This window comes from Toxoplasma gondii, chromosome VI (genome assembly GCF_000006565.2).
Source record: "Toxoplasma gondii ME49 chromosome VI, whole genome shotgun sequence".
NCBI classification, from domain to species: Eukaryota; Apicomplexa; class Conoidasida; order Eucoccidiorida; family Sarcocystidae; genus Toxoplasma; species Toxoplasma gondii.
In genome coordinates this window covers 1,456,048-1,473,930 of record NC_031473.1, presented here as the reverse complement: position 1 = coordinate 1,473,930, position 17,883 = coordinate 1,456,048, and the positions used below count along the sequence as shown (strand labels likewise).

At 54.1% G+C, this 17,883-nt stretch overlaps 4 protein-coding genes across 4 annotated transcripts; 2 read left to right on the top strand and 2 right to left on the bottom strand.

The window, feature by feature from the left end:
* Positions 1 to 393: 393 nt before the first annotated feature.
* On the bottom strand, positions 394 to 9,460 carry TGME49_240840 (histone lysine demethylase JmjC NO66). Its single transcript, XM_002366662.2, has 12 exons — positions 8,402 to 9,460; positions 7,850 to 7,909; positions 6,944 to 7,324; positions 5,999 to 6,109; positions 5,636 to 5,700; positions 5,377 to 5,455; positions 4,620 to 4,712; positions 3,520 to 3,647; positions 2,991 to 3,085; positions 2,745 to 2,805; positions 2,099 to 2,168; positions 394 to 1,658 (listed from the first exon to the last, which is right to left on the bottom strand). The coding sequence occupies exons 1-12, from the start codon at positions 8,690 to 8,692 to the stop codon at positions 1,566 to 1,568; spliced, it is 1,527 nt and encodes a 508-aa protein (XP_002366703.1). The 5' UTR covers positions 8,693 to 9,460; the 3' UTR covers positions 394 to 1,565.
* Positions 9,461 to 10,329: 869 nt separating this feature from the next.
* Positions 10,330 to 12,123, top strand: TGME49_240830 (hydrolase, alpha/beta fold family protein; the record flags this gene model as incomplete). Its single annotated transcript, XM_002366661.2, has 1 exon — positions 10,330 to 12,123. One exon carries the CDS (start codon positions 10,330 to 10,332, stop codon positions 12,121 to 12,123), a length of 1,794 nt encoding a protein of 597 aa, XP_002366702.2.
* A 60-nt stretch (positions 12,124 to 12,183) lies between these two features.
* On the top strand, positions 12,184 to 12,645 carry TGME49_240820 (hypothetical protein; the record flags this gene model as incomplete). Its single annotated transcript, XM_002366660.1, has 1 exon — positions 12,184 to 12,645. The coding sequence occupies one exon, from the start codon at positions 12,184 to 12,186 to the stop codon at positions 12,643 to 12,645; it is 462 nt and encodes a 153-aa protein (XP_002366701.1).
* Positions 12,646 to 13,587: 942 nt separating this feature from the next.
* Positions 13,588 to 17,003, bottom strand: TGME49_240810 (hypothetical protein). Its single transcript, XM_002366659.2, has one exon. The coding sequence runs from the start codon at positions 16,456 to 16,458 to the stop codon at positions 14,758 to 14,760; it is 1,701 nt and encodes a 566-aa protein (XP_002366700.1). The 5' UTR covers positions 16,459 to 17,003; the 3' UTR covers positions 13,588 to 14,757.
* Between the last annotated feature and the right edge of the window lie 880 nt (positions 17,004 to 17,883).

The following is a 17,883-nucleotide window of genomic DNA, read 5'->3' as shown; positions in this document are numbered from 1 at the left end:
TCATCCCTGTCTACCTATGTCTATCTCTCCACATATGTCTTTCTCTCTCTCTATTACCTCTATCTCCCTACGTAAACGTTTACACAAACACCGACAGACACGTACAGAAATACTTCTTGTTCGACTGTGTGGATGAATTTAACAGTGAAGGAGAGGCGCAGCCTGCTCTGTGTTCCTGCGTTTGAATTGGAACGCAAAACAAAGAAATAGTTGACAAGAAAGCCTCAAGTCAAACAAGATTCCAAGTCACCGCCGCGTCTTCGCAGCGAAGCCGTGACAGCGAAGACCCCTGTGAGATTCTCCGCCGAGTCTCCCGGCATACAGTTTGTTCTTTCAAGACATTTGAATCTGTGCGAGGAAATCCGTCTTGCATCGCGGCTTTCCTTTAGAAAAGGGGAAGACAGCAGAGGTTGGTTAGGGAGGCAGGCGCCAGCATCCGAAGCACAGATTGTTTTCAGAAAAAAAACATTTTTTCAGCCGTCTTCAGACGGAGGCTTTCTACCGCCGCAGAGATAGCTCAAGGACTGGAAGAGCGAAAAGGGTGACAGAAGGTGGAAATGAACACAAAATACAGACACACGAATCTTCAGTCCTACAGCAGTTGGTACCCTGTTCCCTGGGTGCTTCTCCACTTTTCAGCGTTCGTGGAAAACGCGTAAACGCACATGATATGTTGACGCGCCTTAATGAAGAGGGCAATACACGACTTGCACCTCAGCGCATGCGTAGCAGGCAGGGGCAGATGACTCGAATGAACACAGACAAATACATCAATAGAAAACCACTGCAAATCAAACTTTGAAAAAAACGGACTGGCTGGTGGATCCCAGCGCTGTACATACACCTGGCTAGGTAGCGGATCCCCGAGTGTACGTACACCGCAGTTTCGGGCAAGAATGCCGTTTCCTGTGCGGCTTCTGCCTGCTGTTTGAAAAAGCATTTTCCTCAGAACGATTTAACGAGCCGCGACGACGAGAGGTGTGCTGCTTCTTTGTCGCCTCATCATTTTCTCTTCTCTCGACACTCTTGAAACGTCCACCCAAAAAAAGAGAGGTTCGCATCTCCCTTGAAAGCGCATCTCTTCAGGAGCGCCTGTGCGCGCTCGTGAGGAGATTTCCTCTACTTCGGCGCTCCTTCGTCAAACGTACGCACCTCAACTCGGAAAACGAAACGCGACTGAAGGCAGGGTGGGTTTCTGCACTTCCTGCTTCCCAAATTCATGCACAACCATATTTATATATATATATATATATATATATGCATACTCCTACATACATGCATATATATATATATATATATATATATAGGCTATCTGTTTTTGAACATGGAGGCCAGTGTGCCTGATTTACTGTGCCCATTCACTCGGGCGTATAGACAGACGCCTGCAGCTGCTCTTGTGCGGAGTCTCCCAAAACCTACTTACGCAGATGCATATCTATCCCTCTACACACACATATATATATATATATATTTCTCTATTTAATGGTGTGTGTTGACATGCGTACACATTAGCGGTCCGTGTAGACAGAAGGTCTAGCGAGAAAGGAGGATTTTCTGCGCATGCGTCAGCGAGAAAGAACGTCGATCAGAGCCTTGCTGTGTAGGACGAGAAGAACGCAGAAGCGCTCAAAGGGGTCCTTGCACGGCAGGTCGCAAACCTGAAATATAGGAAAGAAGAGAAAACACAGAAGATCACGTGGAGATTCAGCGCATTTAAATGCATACGGAAACGAGAAAGTGATAGCGACAGCGATGCACATAACCACGGCACACACATAGATACTTCCAACATATATATATATATATATATATATGTAGAAATATGTATATAGAAAGATATACATATATATATATATATATATATACATGGGTATAGATTCGGAGAGAGAACAATGAATGCGTGGAGAATTGCCTGCAGATGAGTATAGACATATCTTCGATTTCTGTGTGTACGGATTTCGGATTTTGGACAGACGCGAGGCCGGTGTCTTCTTTGCATGTGCGTAGGTTTTCCATTCGGAGGCTCTCCTCTTCAACACAAGAGAAGGCGGCGAAAGCTGCGAACTGTGTCGAGGGATGGAAGGCCAGCAGAGCACACCGTTGCAGGTTGTCGATTCGCGAGAACGTTGATGAGTTTCGACGCGGACGGGCAGATCTTCATCGTCAGACTACAGGCGCAGAAACCGAGCAGGAAAACGAGCGAGCCGCGTGAGGGGGAAGTAAGGGGAAAGAGCCGGGGAACGCGGAAGAGACAGGAGACGACGGCGAAAGGAGCCAAGATGTGACTCGCAAGGAAGCCAGTCGCAGAGAACGAGATACCAAAGAGGGAAGGCTGAACATGCACATGACACGATCGGAAGACACCGCGCAGCAAGAAGAAGAAACGCAGACGGACCAGACTGGGAGGGGACCTGGACGCGGAGAAAAAGACGAGAACGGGAGAGGCCGCAAACGCGAGACAGACACACACATGACACACATGCGGGCAGTCCTGACGCGGACGTCTCTCAAGGACGGCGGAAGCTGGAAGGAGAGGTCTACAAAAAGGACAGAGACAGCGAAAAAAACGGCGAGAGGAAAACCGGAGGGAAGGCGCAGACAGCGCCACGAGAGAGAGAGACAAGACAACGACAGCGCAAAGGAACGCAAAGACAGGAGAAGAGACTCGCCAGCGAAGCGACTCGACGAATCGAAAACGCCTCTCTAAAAACGAGAACCTTCAGACATGCAAACGTCGCACACACCTCTGAGTTCCCTTGAAGAACACCGCCTCCGCGCTTCCTTCCTCGCACTTGCATGTTAGGCCTGAGCAGTCAGAAGCGAACCAGGGAACGAAAGAAACCTGTCGCGGATGCGGACCTGGAAACGTCGCTGGCTCGCAGCAGCCGGTGGCTGCGTCCTCTCGAGACACAACAGGCTGTTTTTCGCGTCGGTCGGTCTCTCGAACGCCCTCGAGAAAAAGGATCCAAAGGCGACTCGAGCAAACGTACCTGCGGCAAGCGCCACCAGCGATGTCTCTGTGAAAGGCGTCGAAACGGGTACGGCCTGAAGACGAAGGAACTGGCGCCTCTGCATGGCGTTGACTCTGCAGGGGGAAACGCAGAGCCATTCCAGTCACAGCGTGAGGAGGCCACCGTCGCGATCCCCTGAGTGCTCTGAAGAACCTCAGGTGCAGGCGTAGGAGACAGGCGGCCGAACGAGACGACAGCGGAGCCGAAAGGAAAAAACGAGTCGCTCGGAGGCTCCGCCTTCGACTCTTCCTCGGCAGCGAAACGTGGAATGTTCGCTCTTTGGCGCAAAAAGCTCTGGAGAAGGGGAAGAAATACGAAACAGGCGCGAGTGCACCACGAGAGACGCGGAGCCGGTGGACGGCGCCTTGGTTTAGACGCAGCGGGATACGAGAAGCAAAGCTGTTTCTGCGAGTCCCCCGTTCGCGTCCGCTTTTCTCGACGCCTATAGCGCTTCCGCTGTGTCGATGTGCGTCGTCCCTCCCTCTCTGTTCCTTCGCAAACTTCGTACGTTTCCAGTTGACTGCTGAGGGAGTTGCAGAGTGCATCGTAGTTCAGTCGAGACGCCACTTGCTCTGCGCATGCATCGACCGCCGCACGCAGTGCATGCAGGTCTTCCGCGGCTCCGGGGACGTCCTTCTGGAAACGCCGCAAGAAAAACAAAAGACGCGCGCAAAGCAGGCGATTCAAAGGAAGCAAAGCAACGCAGAGACAAGACGAGAACGTGAACGAAGACCTTTTGTTCGATGCGGTGAAGGCGGGAGAAAACTGTGTCACCACAGTGAGCGAAAGAGCCACAGACATAAAAACGACACAAAATGGCAGACACGGGAGAGCGAAGCGCATGCAACCCTCGAAACAAAGCTTTCTCTCTTCATACACAGAAAAATACATCCAAATGCATCTTTAAGACTCTACGCAAACGACACTGAGAGTCTACGTGGAGCGCGCCGCTGAAGAACGACGAGCACCGAGAACGGTGTTGGGAGTTGGTTCCGCGTAGGGATAGAGAGAGCGCGAGACGGAGTGAGGCACCGATTCCTGAAACTGGACCCCCAATAGACTTGAAGGTCGCAACACAGATGCAGGCGAGAGAGACAGATTTGTCAAGATGTCCGCAGATGAGGAGACAAGTCGATAGGCTCAAAAAAGCAGAAAGCGCGAGGGAAAGGAAGATACTGGAGACAGGGACCGGCGGCAGTGGATGCAGTTTTCGGACGCCGAGGAAACATATACGCTGGTGAGTGACCGGAGACAGCAAGAAACGAAAAACTGTGCTTTACGCAAACGGCCTGTGCAACACTCGGTCCACGAACTCTCGCCATCAGAGAACCGACTCCCCGCGTCCTGGTCCAGGTGTACGTCCTCGGCGGAAATGCTTGTACACGCGCTGTGAACGAGGAACTGGACGCGGCAACCTTTGTGTGGACTTGTTTCGGTCCAGCTGAACGTGAGGCGAAAAGTACTTCCACCGTTACTTTTATGTTTCGTCGCAGCCATCTGGAGACGCCCCGCAGTCCGCGCTCGCTCCCGTCCTTCCAAAGCTGTTCCCCTGTTGCCCGAGTCTGGAGTTTCGGCAGGTCTGTTTCTCTCTCTGAACACCGCGCTTACAAGAAGGAGAGCAGAGCGGCACCGTCGCTCTGTGTCTGAGGGGAGTGTGTGGGTGAGAACGAGACTCTTCACCAGTCTTTGCAGACAGGTGACCTGATAAAGAAGGAAACGGAGACAGATGCTGCGTAGCTCATCTTCTCGGCTGCTTGCGGGGAAAACCGAAAGGAGAAGCAAGAGGGACGCAAGCGGTGATTCCGTCGCCGAACCGCCTTCCGACTGCGAATCCCCGCTTCTCTCTATGCCGGCACAGACGCCGAGAAAAACTCGAGATGCTCTCCCAGGCGACGCACATTGTGCTCAGAGAGTAGAAGGAAGAGAAAACGCGAGAAGGCGATATGCTCCACGAAAGACTGCGTTAACTCGTCTTTTTCTGGAAGACCTGAAGCACCATTTCCACTCTTGAAGCCTTCGCAAAGTGTTCAGAAAAAGACGCAACGCGCCATGCAAGGCAGGGATCAAAGAACGACCCTTTGGTTTTATGGCGAACGCATGGAAACGAACGCTGCAGAAAACAGGCGCGTTCCAGCTTGTTTGAAAAGCGAACGAAAGGCGAAAAAGAGGTGGAACGAGAAACCGCGCAGCAACTCAGGATCAAGACACGAAGGTCAGTTGCGACCAGCAGAAATCCAAAGACGTCGAATCTCGAGGAGCGCCGAGACGAACGCAGCAAACAGCGACGCAGCCCCCGTCTTCTTGAACGAGGAGAAACGGGTGAAATCCGGTTTTCCGGTCAAGTCTTCTGTGGGTTGACACTTACATACGCAAACTCAGCAGTGGGGACAGTGAGAGTGATGTGGAGAGACGGTTCCTCCGTTGTCACCGCTGCATGCGGAAATCTGAGGTAAACATGAACAGGAAACTGCACCGAAAGACGTCACATCTGTCAGGAAGTTGGCCTGGAGCTCTTCGGGAGCGAAAGATGAAAAGGTACTTTTCCCAGTCATCAACCTCGTCGCCGTCGCTTCTGAACACCGGACTCTGCCTCACAGTCCTCCCGAGACGCCTCTCTCTCTCACCCTCGGGGAATGTACAGAATGTCGCCTTCCTTTAACACAAACTCCAGCAGCGGCTTCCCAGGATCCTGCAAGAAGAAGACGAAGCAGACGCGCCAAAACGTATCCCTAGTGTCTCTCCTCGCTCTTTGAACGGGGCGCTGGAGAACACAAGGGAGAGAAAAACAGACGCAAGAAAAGCAGAAGAGAGAGCGCGACACCGACGAAACGATGCTACGGCAGCAGCCGAAGAACCAGGCATGGGAGAAGGCGAGCACTCGAGCGATCGACTGTGCGAAATACGAACGACTGTGTGACAAGAGCGAGGCCGAGGCAAAGCAGAGAGGAGAGAAGAGGCATCGTCTGGGCGCTTGACTGCGACCGTACGTCAGGGAAGGCTTCGCGTTTTCCGAGCATTTCTTCGGTCAAAGGAAGAATTTGAGGAGGCGTCCAGATCTTCCACGCCTTCGACCCCCACACTTGGAGCAGAAAGACGTCCTGAGAAGAAACGGAAAGAGAAAAGCGATGGAGGCAAAGCGCGGAAAAGAAAGAAAACCGGAAGAGAAAGGTGACAAAGAATGGTAACGAAGAAGACCCAACCGAAAGACAAACACAAGAGAGAAGCGAAATGAAAAAAGAGAAGAAGAGACGCGAAAGAAGAAAATGGAAGAGGAACAAGAGCGAGCAGACTGAAGGAGACGAGGCAGAAGACCAGAGACGAAGCGAAAAAGACAGCGAACGAGATTCAGGAGAAAGACAAGAAAGGCGAACATTTCTTTGAGAAGGAATATGGCAACAGGCGTGTGTGAGTGCGACGCCGCTGAGAAAGACAAGAGAGACGGCGGTCCGCTCGAGCTCCAAAGCACAGGTTGTTCAGCGCATGCAAACGCCACTCTCCCCCCGCATGCCTCCACCTTCCACACTCACAACAGAAAATAAATTTCTACCTGTGCATGCTCGCGGAGATACGTAACAAACACAACTGCATGTGTCTGTTCATATGCATACATGTATGCATATTACTATGCAGACACAAATATATATACATATATATATATATATATATATAAATATATATGCATACAGTATGAAGAGACAGATAGCGAAGGACGGGCATGCATCTAGAGATGTAGATGGAGAGAGACAGAGAGTGAAGACAAATCTAGATATAGCGAGAGACTCACACATACTTGTTGACGGATATAGATAGATCTGTCGACGAAGTGATGGGAGTAATGGAACGCAAACGTACAAGTCGATGTGCAGGCACATGCGCAGAGAAAAGCGGATAGGAAGATGGGAAATTTCTGGTCTCGAGAGTGGACAAGTTACCTGGTCGTCCGTGTGTGTTTTGACTGCATGCGTTCTCGGCGGCGTCAGGTAGGAGACAGCGAAAACATGGGAGAAGTATTTTTTGGACAAGTGCTGGCAGATGCTTTGAAGAATTTCCAGAGTTCTGTCTGCCTGATTGATCACTAAACTGCATCCTTCGAGATATCGACAAGTTGCTCGCGAAAGACTAGCGCTTGTCGTGGTTCTGTGCCTCTCCCCCCCCTCCTCCATCTTTCCGGTTTCTGCCTTCTTCCCCTCGCGGTCACTCGACCTCTCCCCCGAAGAAGAAGAAGCAGCGCGAGGCGGTGGACGGATGGCACTGATGTCGACGCATGCCTCTTCTGGAAAGGAGATCTGCGGGGGGTCGTAGAGTTTGCCTTCCTGCGAAGAAAACGAACAGCGAACTGTCTTTCACGAAATCAGATTTAAAATTGTACAAACGAATTTTCGCCCACAACCAGGCATCACACCAAACGAGACAGCAAATAAGCAGATACACAGACAAATATGTACTCATATATATATATATATACATATATGCATATATATATGTATCTGGAGACGTCGTATATCTGTCTGCACGTAAACAAACATATATATATATATATATATATATATGCATATGAAGACAGGGAAGTCTGCGGGCGCCTCGCTGGCTGGCGAGACACCAGAAGCGAGGAGCTAGAAGGAGAGAGCGGAGAAGAGGAGACAGCAAGAGAGAGAGAAGGCGACAGCGAAGAGGCGCCAGCAGAGAGGAGCGGGAGAGCAGAGGGGAGAGTGGCGGAGATATGGAAGGAGCAAATGGAAGGAAGAGAGTCGAAGAAGGAGAGCAGAGAAAAGGAACAGAACGAAAACAAGAAGACTTCTTGGCAAGACGCAAAGCTTTTGACGGTTACACACCCTCACCTGGAATACTTTGAGTGTCTCCGCTATCGCGCCTCTGTAGCACATGCGGACCATGTCTTCCTGTACACGCAGGTGAAGAATAAACGAAGAGCTGCGCCTCACAGCTGAGAGTTGCTGGGAGCTCAGAGACGGAGAACGGCATCCGCTGAACATGACGGATCTCTCACGAGAGAAGAAGGGAAAAGAACTGCGTTGTTCGAGAGAATGAACGACGCAGCCTCTCAACACCCACTATGAAAAGCGACAAGAAAAACGAGAGACGCAGAAAGGCTCTCCGTCACCTCTTCACACAGGAACAGCAGTTCCGAAAAGTCGACCGTACCCTCCCTCGTCTCCTTGTCGAAGTCGACGCCAGGCTGGCGCCCACTCCACATGAGTCAGGAGAGTCAGGCTCGAAGCCTCTTCGCAGGATGCTTCGTCTCTACGCGCAGCCAGAGCCGGGGAAACGCACAGTGGCTTCCAGGGTCGTTGAGCGGCATCAGACCGGAGTTCTCTCGACTGCTCCAGTGTTGCTTCTCTGCAGGCGGCGTCCGGCGCTCTTCACTCTCTCACCTCTGAAATGAATTTGCGTCCTGAGAACGGATGAGCGCCAAGTTCGGAGCTTCGCAGCAGCAGTGGAGACCGCTCCCAAACTTCTCTGAAGAACGAGGAGGTGAAAAGCTTCTCGTCGAAAACCTTCCTCGCACTTTCACACAGAGAACCTCGTGACGGGGATGCCTCCGCTCTGTCGTCGCCGTTCTCGCTGTTTCCTCGACCGCCCGCTCGGCCTTCCTCTGTGTCCTCGCGCTTCTTCGCCTCGCCACTGCAAGGGGGGCAAGAAGAGCTCTTTCCTGCGTTTGTCATGCTGAGAAACGGCTCTCGAAAAGGTTTCCTAATCGCCTCCTTAGGAGTCGGAATCCGCTCGCATGCGCCTCTTCCGTGTGAAGTGAGAAACCGAGTGAAGCGGCCTTTTTTTCTTCTAACTCGTAGGGCGTCAAGCTCCCCCACCCCCCTCCCCCTCTGCTCTCTGTTCTCAGCCAGGAGGAGAGAGTGAAAAGGTCTGGGCAAGGAGCAGGAAGAGCTCAGAGCTCCGCACGGAGGAAACGATTATTGGAAAGCAGCAGACGAAAAAGACGCGCGGTGTCTGCGGAGAGGCGAGGAACAAGATAGAAGCCGTTCAGGCATCGAGGGAAAAAGGAAACCTGAGAGAGACGGGACGGGCAGCAAACGAAAGAAGAGGACAAGGGAGAAGAAAGAGACAAAGGAGCAGACGAAAGAGATAACAAAAAGAACGAAAGAGAGAGAAGAAGAAAGGGATGCAAGGTTTCCTGCACCTTTCTGGAAACGAGAACGAAGTGAGACGTATCGCCGGGACACCGGGAAAAAGGCTTGTTGTGCGTAGGAGCAGCGCTGACGACAGCGCGATGAGAAGAGAGGCCTAAAAAACGTTTGCAAGAGGAAACACAACAAAGGAAGGAAAAGGAGACTCGGACGGATCTTGAGCGTCTCCCTTCAGAAAAAATCAGTTCCCGATCCACGGCATGTCGAGCCAGCCCCCCGGGTGTACGCACACCTCGACTCGTGGTGCTCTCCAAGTCTGTCGAGAACCTTTTGGAGCGAGGTAACAACGGCGAATGAAAGATAAAAACAGTGAAACACAGAGAGAAACACAGAGAGAAACACAGAGAGAAACACAGAAAGAAACACCAGGACAACTTTGCGGAACAGCGATCGTTAGTGTGCGGCGTTTGCATGCACAAGAAGTTCCGAGAGAAGGGCATGCTAGACAGGTTTGTCGCTTTCTGCGCCGGAGACTCACCGAGAAAACGGCGGAGAAGAGTCGTTTTCTCGAGGACGAACTCCGGAACTCCAAAGACGTCTCTTCCTTGCGCCGCTTCCTGTTTCTCCTGTCCTCTGTCTCCTCGGCGCCTCCAGTGTGCATGTGTGTACAGCCAGAGACACTGGCGAGGCGCCGACGAGAGGAAGAGAGAGCTCCAGGTTTCGCTGCGCTTGCTCACCCTTGTCAGAAGTCGAGTTTTCGCCTCCTCCATGTACACAAAAATCGCGAAAATCCTCGGGAAGCTTTCTGCCAGACGCTTCGTGCAGTCGCTGCGCTCTCTGGACGGCCTGCGAGCAGAGAGACGGCGGAAAGGAAGCCCCCCGGCAAACAGAGTCTCGGTGGGAGGAGATGCGCAGCTTCTCTCCACCGTCGGTCCACGACTTTGGAGGACGTCCATCCTCCTCGGTAGAGGCCAAAGACGCGCTTCTGTCGACTCGAGTTTTACGCATTAGCCTCGTCCGCAGCTGTCTGTACACCTGGGGACAGCTGCCTATGCAAGAGCGACTCGGAACGTTCTGTCGACACCGTTGTAAGTTTGTATCACGCTGGAAGTTTTTCCTTTTTTAGGGAGGAAGGTGAAGGAAGGTGAGTGCAGTTGCTGCTTGTTTTTCTTTTCCGGGGGGAGTGCAGACACCCGTCTCTTCTCTTCTTTGTGTCGGCGATGAAGCAGTCACCGTCCTTCTCCCATTTCGCGCGCTTGCTTTTCGCTTTCCTCTTTCTGCTCTTCTCTCCGAGTTGTGCGTCTCTTCTTCCCTCCTCTCTCCCGCTCGGCAGGCTTCCGAGTGAGACACGGGTGTCTCTACACGCGGGCGCGAAGCACAAGTTTCACCGAAGCGCGCTCGCTTTTGCAGATCCCTGTTTCTTGCCGTTTCTGGCTCCTCGCTCGGAAACCGTTTTCAGGCTCCCAAACGTCTCCACACTGCTGCGCGACACCCCAAAAATGAGGCTCTCTGCATGCAGTAGCCTTCCTCGTTCTCTCTCTTCTGCCTTTGTGGTTCCTCTCTCCTCTCTCTCTTCTCTCTCTTCTCTCTCTTCTCTCTTTCCTCTCTCTTCTCCTTCACCTCTTTCTTCTTGCTTTTCCAGAGCGCGTCTTTCGCGAGAAGTAGATTGGAGCTGCTCTGTCCGGCGCGCAGGTCAGCGCGATTCCTCAGAGCCCAGAAATCATGCAACGCCTCTGCAGAGCGTTCCTGTCTCTTCTCTCTCTCATTCGCTCTGCTCTCCTTCTTTCGCGCGCGCCGGCATCTCTTCGTTGCGAGCGACGGAAGGCTGTCGGAGAGCAGAGGAGGCGGCCGACCAAGAGCGAGAAGAGTCGAGTGCTTTCTTCTCCGCAGACGCACCTGCCTTGAGTTTTGAAGTTCTCCAAAGTCGCGCGAAGCCTGTGCGCGAAGACGCGCCTGCTCTCCTTGTCGTTCACGGCCTCCTTGGGAGCAGGCGCAACATGAGGAGTTTTTCTGCTCTCTTGAATTCCCCGAAGATCGTTGCCGTCGACTTGCGGAACCACGGCGACTCTCCTTGGAGAGACCAAATGCGAGTCTCAGATCTCGGCCGCGATCTCCTCTACATGCTCCACTCCAAACCGGACCTCTTCTCTTCTTCTGCTCTCGCTTCTTCTTCCTCGCTTCTTTCTGCGCCTCGAGACGTTGTGCTCGTTGGCCACAGCTTGGGGGGTCTGGCGGCGATGTACGCAGCGTTGCGCGCAGAGGAAGCCTCGCGCGGAAGAGACGCGCTCCCGCGAGTGAAAGGTCTCGTCGTTCTGGACGTCGCGCCGGTGGACTACTCAGGTTCTCGGCAGGCGCAGCAGCCGGTCAGTTCGCAGACGGTGGTGAATCTGCTCTGCGACCTGCCGATGAGTGCGTTCGAGGACCGGCGTCAGCTGGAGCGAACTTTGGGCGCAACCGATCCACCCTTGCCGCGGGCAATGATTCAGTGGCTGATGACTGCCGTGAGAGAGCGCCGGGAGAAGAAGCCTCTGGACGGCGGGAGCATCGCCTGGCGAGCGGCAGGTCGGCCGTCGCGCACCGCCGACAAGACGCTGAAGAAAGACGAGAAAATCAGGCTCGAGTGGCGAATGAACCTCCTCGCCATCAAGCAAATGCTCAAGACCAAGCAACTCAGATGGCCGAGCGAAGAGTTCGATGCAGAGCGGAGGCGAAAAAGCCGCGTCTCGGGGTGTCGAGACACCGCAGCCGACGCTCCCGTCGACGCGGAAGGGGAACTGGGGAGAAGCACCGCGGCGGAAGGCGAGCAGAGAGCCGCGCATGCGTTTGAGGGACCTGCGCTGTTTCTCCGAGGATCGAACTCGCAGTACGTCGACGTAAAGCGCGACTGGGATACGATTTTGCGGTACTTTCCGAACGCTGAGCACAGAACGGTGCAGAACGCCGGACACTGGCTTCATGCAGAGCAGCCTGTACAGACAGCGGAACTCATCAACCAGTTCCTGGCGAAAGTGTGAGAACAAGAAAGGAAGGTTGAGAGGCAAAGAAGAGAGAGAAGGAGGAGGAAAGCGAAGAAGATGGAGGTGATGAAAAACCTTGTGACAGTTGCGAAGCGGAGGGAGATCAAGACGCCCATGACGAAGAAGAAGATGGTGATGACGGGAGACAGAAACAAACGGCCTTGGTGGTCGTATCGCAATACGAAGAATGGATGTCTGTGTCGACAGGCTCCAGAGGAGTACCCCGGTGTAGCTTTTTCAAAAGCCAAGACGACTGTGAGAGCGTCTCGCGAAACATCGTGGCGGCAGACGACCGGAGAGACTCCGAAACTCCCCCTTCGGGAGCAGGCAACGCACTCTCAGGGGGACGAACGGTGCGTTCGTCTGTTGCTCGTGCATGGCATTGCACGGAGGCTGCTTTTCCTGGATTCGCAGAAACTCGCCTGCAGACGGAAAAGCTTGAAATCGGTAGAGGAGAGTCAATTTACCGTCTTGCACCTGAGCACCGCGCAGAGAGGGAGGCAACGAGAGACTGAATGATGCTTGTGTCCAACTCCGTCTCCTAGAAATGTGTGACTCAGCGCCGCGTTGTCGCGAAACAGACATCCACGGAGAGACAGATAGCGAAGAAGCGCGAGCGAAACGCAGGGAAACGAGAGAGCGGTGGAGAGATCGGTGGCGAGACAAGAACGACAGAGAGAGATAGAGAACAAGAGAAACGGAGGAGGGTTCCGAGGAGCGGCTGATTTCTGTCAGATTCGGAGGTCTCTCCGAGCATATTCGTATTTTCGTGATTTGCGCAGATTCATTGTGTCCTGGGGACCCTCAGAACACAGCGCATCTGCGCCTACGAAGACTGTAACTACAGCCGCTTGCGAAGAACAAGTAACTGGATCTGCTCCTTCTCTAAATGAAGAACCACAAGAAGGAAGAGGCTTGCATGTATCCTGTTTCGAAGTGCATTTGAGAAAGATGTGTAGAGTCGAGCGATACTTCAAAATCTTGATCGAAGCATAAAAAGTCGCTCGAGTTCAGTGACTCAGCAGAATCCCTTATTTCATTGAGGGTGAACGAGTACACTGTGTGATCTGTGTTGTTCGTTCTTCACTGTGCTCCCCAACGTCCATAGAATCTCAGCGGTTGTGGATTGTTCTGCCTCCTAGAACATTTGCTTCGGTGGTAGAGAGCGCTCACTTTGCTCGTGACAATTCGGTCTTTGAAGTGGACGAATTCCTCGTACGAGTGTGCAGAGCTCCGACCTCTGAGGAGCCTGTGCATTTACTCATCCCCAAGAAAGAGACGTTTTTCAGAGAAACCGAGACTCCTACGTCACGCTTTTCACTAGTAGCCAGAGAGGAAGCCAAGCAGAGACTCTGGAGCAAAGCGACTACTGTATCCCTGCAGAGCAGGCATTTGAAGCTCTGTAAAAGCCGCGGCGAAGCCCAAGTGGATCGCGCAGCTGCTCTATTCGCACCAGCATGCCTCCACAGAATCCTTTATAGATTAGTTCAAAAAGCGGCCTTCAATCGCATGACATTACCTTGCCTCGGGGACCGACGACTCGGTACAAGCTGCATGTACAGGCCTCGCTGAAGGGTGAGACAAGTCCATACAAACAGTACAAGAGTGAACTGTGGGGTCTCTCGGTAGCCGCGAGGCGCTGAAGCGTTTCTGTCCCTTCGCTTTGAAGAGTGCCCTGCCGCGCTGGAACGACATCGCGCCTGCGGATCCTCCACCAGTCTGGTGTGGATCAAAGAGGCTGCGTCCGAGGGGGTTCCAGCCTTGGCACTGGGCTGTCTCTTCGAGGTCTCCGGAAGGTGACAAGGAAGCAAAGAAAGGTTTTCATCGAGGCGCCGTCGATGGTCACAACATTTGAGCGCAGGACCGTCATGTTTGGCGACGAAATACGGCCTTAAATCACTGAGGGACTGAACATTGATCCGCTCGATTTAGGAAACTGCATGCGACGCCCGTTGTGGCGCCCCATGTTCAATGAAGCAGACTGTCGACATGGACATGCACAAGAGAAAAAAATGCTTTTCGGTGCACCTGCCTTGGCTCTACAAAAACGACACAAACCGAGAAACGCGACGAAACGCTCGACATGTCACCTCGGAGCTGACGCCCCCCGATGAACGTAGTTTCTCTGTACACTCGAGAGCACGGCTCGAGCGTCTAGACAATCCAGAAAATTTCATCTGGACATGAAAATCTATGTACAGGCGCAGTTCGCCCACGCACCAGACACTGTGTCCCTTTCTTCCCGACGCAGGGTATCAAAAAAATAGAAATGAGAAGTCAAGAAGTCCTTCGGAACCGCGCTGCAGGAGTCTCTCTGTGGGTTCTCAACTCTCCTACCTCGCAGAAGACTTCTCTTGCGAGTCTCCGCGGTCGCCCCGGAACTCCAAGTTCCTCCTTCCCTCCCCATCACGACTGCGCACAGTGAACATGTCGTTCTCTACGCCGTCGAAAAAACTTCCCTGAGTTTGCCAGCTCCTCTCCTCCTCTCCCTCCTGCTTCAACTGCTTCCACTGCTTCAACTGCTTCCACTGCTTCACTCCCTGCTGCATTTGTTCGACCCCTTCCCGATTTCGCCTTCGTCTCTCGCGTCTGCCTTTGCCCTGTTTCCTGGCAGTTCCGCTCGGTTGCTTGTCAAGCGGAGTCTTGCGGTGGTGTCACCGTGACAGCGGCGAGTTCGGAGGACGATCCAGAGGGCGCGGACGTTCGTTCCTCTGCACCCGGTGCGTTGTCGGCGCGCTTCTCCGCGTCCGCGTCGTCCTTCGCCTTGACGTCCATGTTGAGGAGAGGCGAGTTTCCAGACTTCAGGAATCCCAGGATGAAGATCCAGACGTACTGGACGCAGAGCAGCGCAGTCATGGCAATCTGGATGCAGAGCGGGTCGCCGTTGTCTCTGTTGACGGTGATGTTTTCGTACAGAGGATTGGAGACGAGGGAGAGGAGGCCGCCGGTCAAGTTGGAGATTCCGATCAGCTTCCCGAAGTGATTTGGCGAGAACGTTCCCTCGACGTATACGTACACCTGACTGGTCAACAGCGACATGTAGACCATGAAGCAGCAGGCAGACAAGTACCCTGTCGCGTCTGTTTTGAAGAAAGAGAAAACGTAGGTAAGCAGGCCCGATGTATTCATGACGAAAAGGACGCGGATGATGCCCACGACGTCTGCGACCTTGCCTAGAAGGATGCAAGGAATGAAGGAGAGCGGCAACAAGACTTCGATCACGGATACGACGTCTTCGGAGAACATGCGGCGCGCAGCCTGCTGGTAGTACGATGTCGCCCAGCTGACGACGACAAAGTAGAGAACAATCAAAAAGTATCTGATCGAGAAGAACTGCGTCCAGAAGGACGAGCTCACGATCGGGTCGAGCAACTTGCGCCGGCGCGTCTCTTGTGCGTTCTGTGACTCTCCACCCTGAGCTCCATTCTCCAGCGCGTACGGCCCTGCCTCGCCTTCACCTTCCCCGGAGTCCGGCTCGCGGAAGATGGTTCCTGCGTCGTCCAGGGCAAAGCCGCGCCGCGGCATGAAGAGCAACGCAACGAGGACGCCGAGGACCGGTCCGAAGAAGCAGTACCCGATGCTGACATCCCTCACACTCACGCCGTGGTTCTCGACGATCGTATTGAGGACGAGGGGAATGCCGAAGCTCGCTGACGCTGCCGAGCCGAGAATCGTGATGATCAACCCAGTCGAGCCGGGGAACAAATGCCGGATGCACAGCGTAGGTAACATCGACGCGTCTGCGCCGAGGCCGATGAACACCAGCGCGGGATAGTACAGAGGCCGGTCGACAGTCGAGAAGGCGAGGAACAGCCACCCAACCAGGTTGAGGAGCTGCCCCAGCAGCTCTGTCCACAGCGGACCTAGCCAGTCAAGCAGAGTGCCTGCGCCTGCGCTCATGAGACAGGCGACCGCAAACGTCATCGTGTACAGCTTCTGTACTGCCGCGTCCTGTTCGTCGCAGATATACAGCTTCCCCTGGGTCGCGCGAAGGTCTGGAACGTAGACGCCGGACGCGTCCTTCGGACACAAGTACGCGAATCCGTCGTTCTTGAAGATCATCGCAGACAACGCAGTCCAGCCGTAGAAGACCGCTCCCGTGGTAAAGACAACAATCGAGTAGAGGAGCAGCAATACGTAGCGATTCAGGTTGAAAGGAGTCTTCTGCCTCGCTCCGGGCAGGTCGGCCCTCGGGAGCAGCTGCGCCAGCCAGCCGCGGAGGCGCGCGCCAGCTCCCTGCTTTTCCAGACACTGGCCGCTGCTCTCCTCGCCGCCGGCGCAGGAGTGGAGACGCTGCGACGCGAGCTTCGCGTTCGAGTCCGAGGACGCCATCCTGCGAAATGCGAACCGACTTGCTCGAAGAACCTGCGCGGTGTCCGTCCACTGCGGGGGCGGGAGGGGAGGGGAGGTGGGGTGAGGCGAGGAGGCCGGAAAGCGGCGGCTTGCGCGTGGAGAAGCTCCAGCGAAAAGCGAAATCAGTTCGAAATGTCGCTCGGATACGTCGAGAGGCACCGGTTGGTGAGGAAGGAGGTCGCCGGATGCCGAGCCTGAACGGCCTCTCTTTGTCCAGAAAAAAGTCAGGGTCACGGCGCGGGAAGAACGCGCTGGTTGTCGGAGTCTCGAAGTTTCGGCGCCTCTGCGATGATGAGGAAGAGAGAAGGAGAGCCGAGCGACCTCGTGGAGAAAACAGAGCGCGAAGCGAAAAAGAACTTCCTCGATTCCCCGTTTTTTTCGCAGGAACGCTGAACGCAGCGGTGCTGACTCCGACAACCCCGAGAGCAGCGAGAGAAGTTGCAGGGACTCGCGGGAAGCAGCCGATTCGTTCACAGGACGAGGGAAACACGACGCGGGACGCGAGAAGCAGTGAAAAACTCTTTTATACTCTTTTTTTTCTCGAGAGATATCAAAAACGCGCGCATCTCCCACCCACGACCGACCCTGCCGCTTGGCCGGGGGAGACACGGGAGACGAGCGAGAAGAAGGAAAGAAGCAGGCCTCTCGGCTTTTCTCGCAAGACAGTCTCGGAGGTTTCCTGCGCCAGCCAGCAGCTCCGGCGACTGGTTTCTCGCTTTGCTTCGGTTTTTTCAGGGGATGCGAGGAGACGAGTGAGCTAAGCGCGCAACGACAGGGCAGAAAAAGAGTTCTGTGCGCGTCGAAAACACAGAAAAAAGGGGAAGTTCTGCGGAACAGGCCAGCCATTGCAACGGCGGCCCCCCGAGGCCAGAGGGTTGCCTGGAACTCGCGAGCGGACTTTCTCCGTCCACGCCAAGAGCGAAAAAGTGGGGAAGGCCGTCGAGTTCACGGCGTTCCGAGCTGACACACGTCGGCTTTCGACGAGTGCAGCAGTCTTGAAAGGAAGATGGGAACTTTGACGGCTTGCGACTTTGTCGCGATGAATCGAAACGGTCCAGAGACCCAGAGAGAAAGCGAGAGAAAACGCGCTTGTCGACTCTCGGCTGCGTCGTCGGAGTTGCCTCGCCGAGGGTAGGCGCACAGCCGCCTCACTACGCAGCAGCTGGTGTTGGGTATATCTGGTTTCTGTGACGAGGAAATGGACCCCGAAGTCTCTCGCTTGAAAAAGGTTGACTTTTGCTCAAACTGAAGAGCTTCTCGCCCCGCTGCCACGAGAAACAAATCCGATTTTAGGCGACAAGGGCAGGTGACTGCCCCGGGGGCCTCTCGCAGCGAGAGGGGGGTGGGGGGGGGGGTGTCGGGAAAAGTCCCTCGAGCAGAGAGAAGGTTTTTTCTTCTCGCTCT